The sequence below is a fragment of the Oncorhynchus gorbuscha genome, unplaced genomic scaffold (assembly GCF_021184085.1).
Source record: "Oncorhynchus gorbuscha isolate QuinsamMale2020 ecotype Even-year unplaced genomic scaffold, OgorEven_v1.0 Un_scaffold_20563, whole genome shotgun sequence".
Lineage (NCBI taxonomy): Eukaryota > Metazoa > Chordata > Actinopteri > Salmoniformes > Salmonidae > Oncorhynchus > Oncorhynchus gorbuscha.
In genome coordinates, this window is record NW_025761811.1 from 1 (window position 1) to 2,299 (window position 2,299).

Here is a 2,299-nt window from a genome sequence, read left to right on the forward strand (position 1 = left end):
GAGAGAGAGGCCGAGGGCGAGAGAGCGAGAGCGAGAGCAGCGAGGAGAGGGAAAACGAGGAGCGGAAGCGAGACGAGGCGAGAGAGCGAGAGAGGCGAGAGAGCGAGAGAAGAGCGAGAAGAGCGAGAGAGTGAGAGAGAGCGAGAGAGAGCGAGAGAGAGATTTCATCTTCAATGTGAAAGAGAGCCAGCCAGCGAGTAGAGTCATGTCTCAGTCCCAGTTGCAGCACCTGTGGTCAGGCGTCTCCAGTATGAAGCTGTTGGTGTGGTTGTCTATGAGGATGCTCCCCATATCTCCTCCGTACAGGCTGGAGCGGGGCGTGGACAGGCAGCTGGAGCGGCCAGAGTTCAGACAGGACGACCGGTTGGAGCCGGGGATGTTCATGGGAGACGGGGCCAGAGAGGAGCGCTGACGCATCAGGTTAACGTTTTTCACAGTCTCAAACACACGCTTGGGGTGCAACCTACACACACATACCATAGACACACACACACACACACACACACACACACACACACACACACACACACACACACACACACACACACACACACACACACACACACACACACACACACACACACACACACACACACACACAATATCAGCATAGCTCTAAAATGGGGTTAGATGTACTTCAGTAGATATTGTTATTGAATGAGGGCCTACTTCTGCTCTTCCACTTCCGGGTCATCCATAGCCAGCCCCTTCCTCATGGTGCCCTCAATCTCAGCAGCTAGAGAGTCCTGGGAGGACAGACAATAATAATACTAGTAATGATGATGAGTAAATAAACCCTAATGCCAAACTGACATTGTAAATAAAACCCTAATGCCAAACTGACATTGTAAATAAACCCTAATGCCAAACTGACATTGTAAATAAACCCTAATGCAAACTGACATTGTAAATAAACCCAATGCCAAACTGACATTGTAAATAAACCCTAATGCCAAACTGACATTGTAAATAAACCCTAATGCCAAACTGACATTGTAAATAAACCCTAATGCCAAACTGACATTGTAAATAAACCCTAATGCCAAACTGACATTGTAAATAAACCCTAATGCCAAACTGACATTGTAAATAAACCCTAATGCCAAACTGACATTGTAAATAAACCCTAATGCCAAACTGACATTGTAAATAAACCCTAATGCCAAACTGACATTGTAAATAAACCCTAATGCCAAACTGACATTGTAAATAAACCCTAATGCCAAACTGACATTGTAAATAAACCCTAATGCCAAACTGACATTGTAAACCCTAATGCCAAACTGACATTGTAAACCCTAATGCCAAACTGACGGAGTGAAAACCTACAGGAGGGTATCTCTCCTGGAACAGGGTTGGAGTGAAAACCTACAGGAGGGTCACTCTCCAGGAACAGAGTTGGAGTGAAAACCTACAGGAGGGTATCTCTCCTAGAACAGGGTTGGAGTGAAAACCTACAGGAGGGTATCTCTCCAGGAACAGGGTTGGAGTGAATACCTACAGGAGGGTATCTCTCCAGGAACAGGGTTGGAGTGAAAACCTACAGGAGGGTATCTCTCCAGGAACAGGGTTGGAGTGAAAACCTACAGGAGGGTATCTCTCCAGGAATAGGGTTAGAGACCCATGTTCTAGAGAGACTATGTGACTGAATTGGGTTAATTTGTTAGAGAATCTTCTCGGCCCCAAAAACAGCCAATCGATTCTGGACAAACAAAACAAGACAGGATCCATCACACGGACGTAACAGGGTTACATGGGAACTAACCCAGCCTGTTAATCCTACTGTAAACACCTCAAAACATGACTTCTCTCTACAGGGTCAATACCAGCCATCTCCTCCTCCCCACAGACCACATTCACTACAGCTAGACGCTAATACAGACAAGAAGTCTCTCTACGTTAAATTTACATCACAGTTCTGGGGCTGGGGAGTTACGACGTGGCCAGGGCCTGGGGCCAGGGCATTAGGGTTACCTCCCTGCTCCTCACTGGTGGTGAGTAGCAACACATCAAGCAGTCAGAGATGCAATAGACAAGTTCTCCACTCACCCCCTCTGCATAAACAATGCTGTTACCATCTGACACCTGAGGAATGGGGTTGAAAACAAAACCTGATGAAAGGAAATCCATTTCCCCTCTATACCAGTTACAGCCCTCTCACCATTAATCAGTTCTTCCCTCCTCATGCTCACTCCTTCCCTCCTCATGCTCCCTCCCCCTCCTCTCTCATACTCTATCCCTCTCTCCTCTCTCATGCTCCCTCCCCATGCTCCTCTCTCTCCTCTCTCATGCTCCCTCC

The 2,299-nt window shown here is 47.3% G+C and overlaps 1 protein-coding gene across 1 annotated transcript; it reads right to left on the reverse strand.

The window, feature by feature from the left end:
• Positions 1-192: 192 nt before the first annotated feature.
• Positions 193-2,145, reverse strand: LOC124031055 (trafficking kinesin-binding protein 1-like). The gene is made up of 3 exons (XM_046342090.1): positions 2,050-2,145; positions 670-746; positions 193-463 (listed from the first exon to the last, which is right to left on the reverse strand). The coding sequence occupies exons 1-3, from the start codon at positions 2,128-2,130 to the stop codon at positions 211-213; spliced, it is 411 nt and encodes a 136-aa protein (XP_046198046.1). The 5' UTR covers positions 2,131-2,145; the 3' UTR covers positions 193-210.
• Between the last annotated feature and the right edge of the window lie 154 nt (positions 2,146-2,299).

Excerpts from the sequence above, each read along its gene's own strand:
- LOC124031055 (XM_046342090.1), bottom strand. The coding sequence starts at position 2,130 with ATGGATTTCCTTTCATCAGGTTTTGTTTTCAACCCCATTCCTCAGGTG. Across the intron at positions 747-2,049 it reads GCATTGTTTATGCAGAGGGG|GACTCTCTAGCTGCTGAGAT; the intron begins GTGAGTGGAGAA and ends CTGTCCTCCCAG. Across the intron at positions 464-669 it reads CCGGAAGTGGAAGAGCAGAA|GTTGCACCCCAAGCGTGTGT; the intron begins GTAGGCCCTCAT and ends ATGTGTGTGTAG.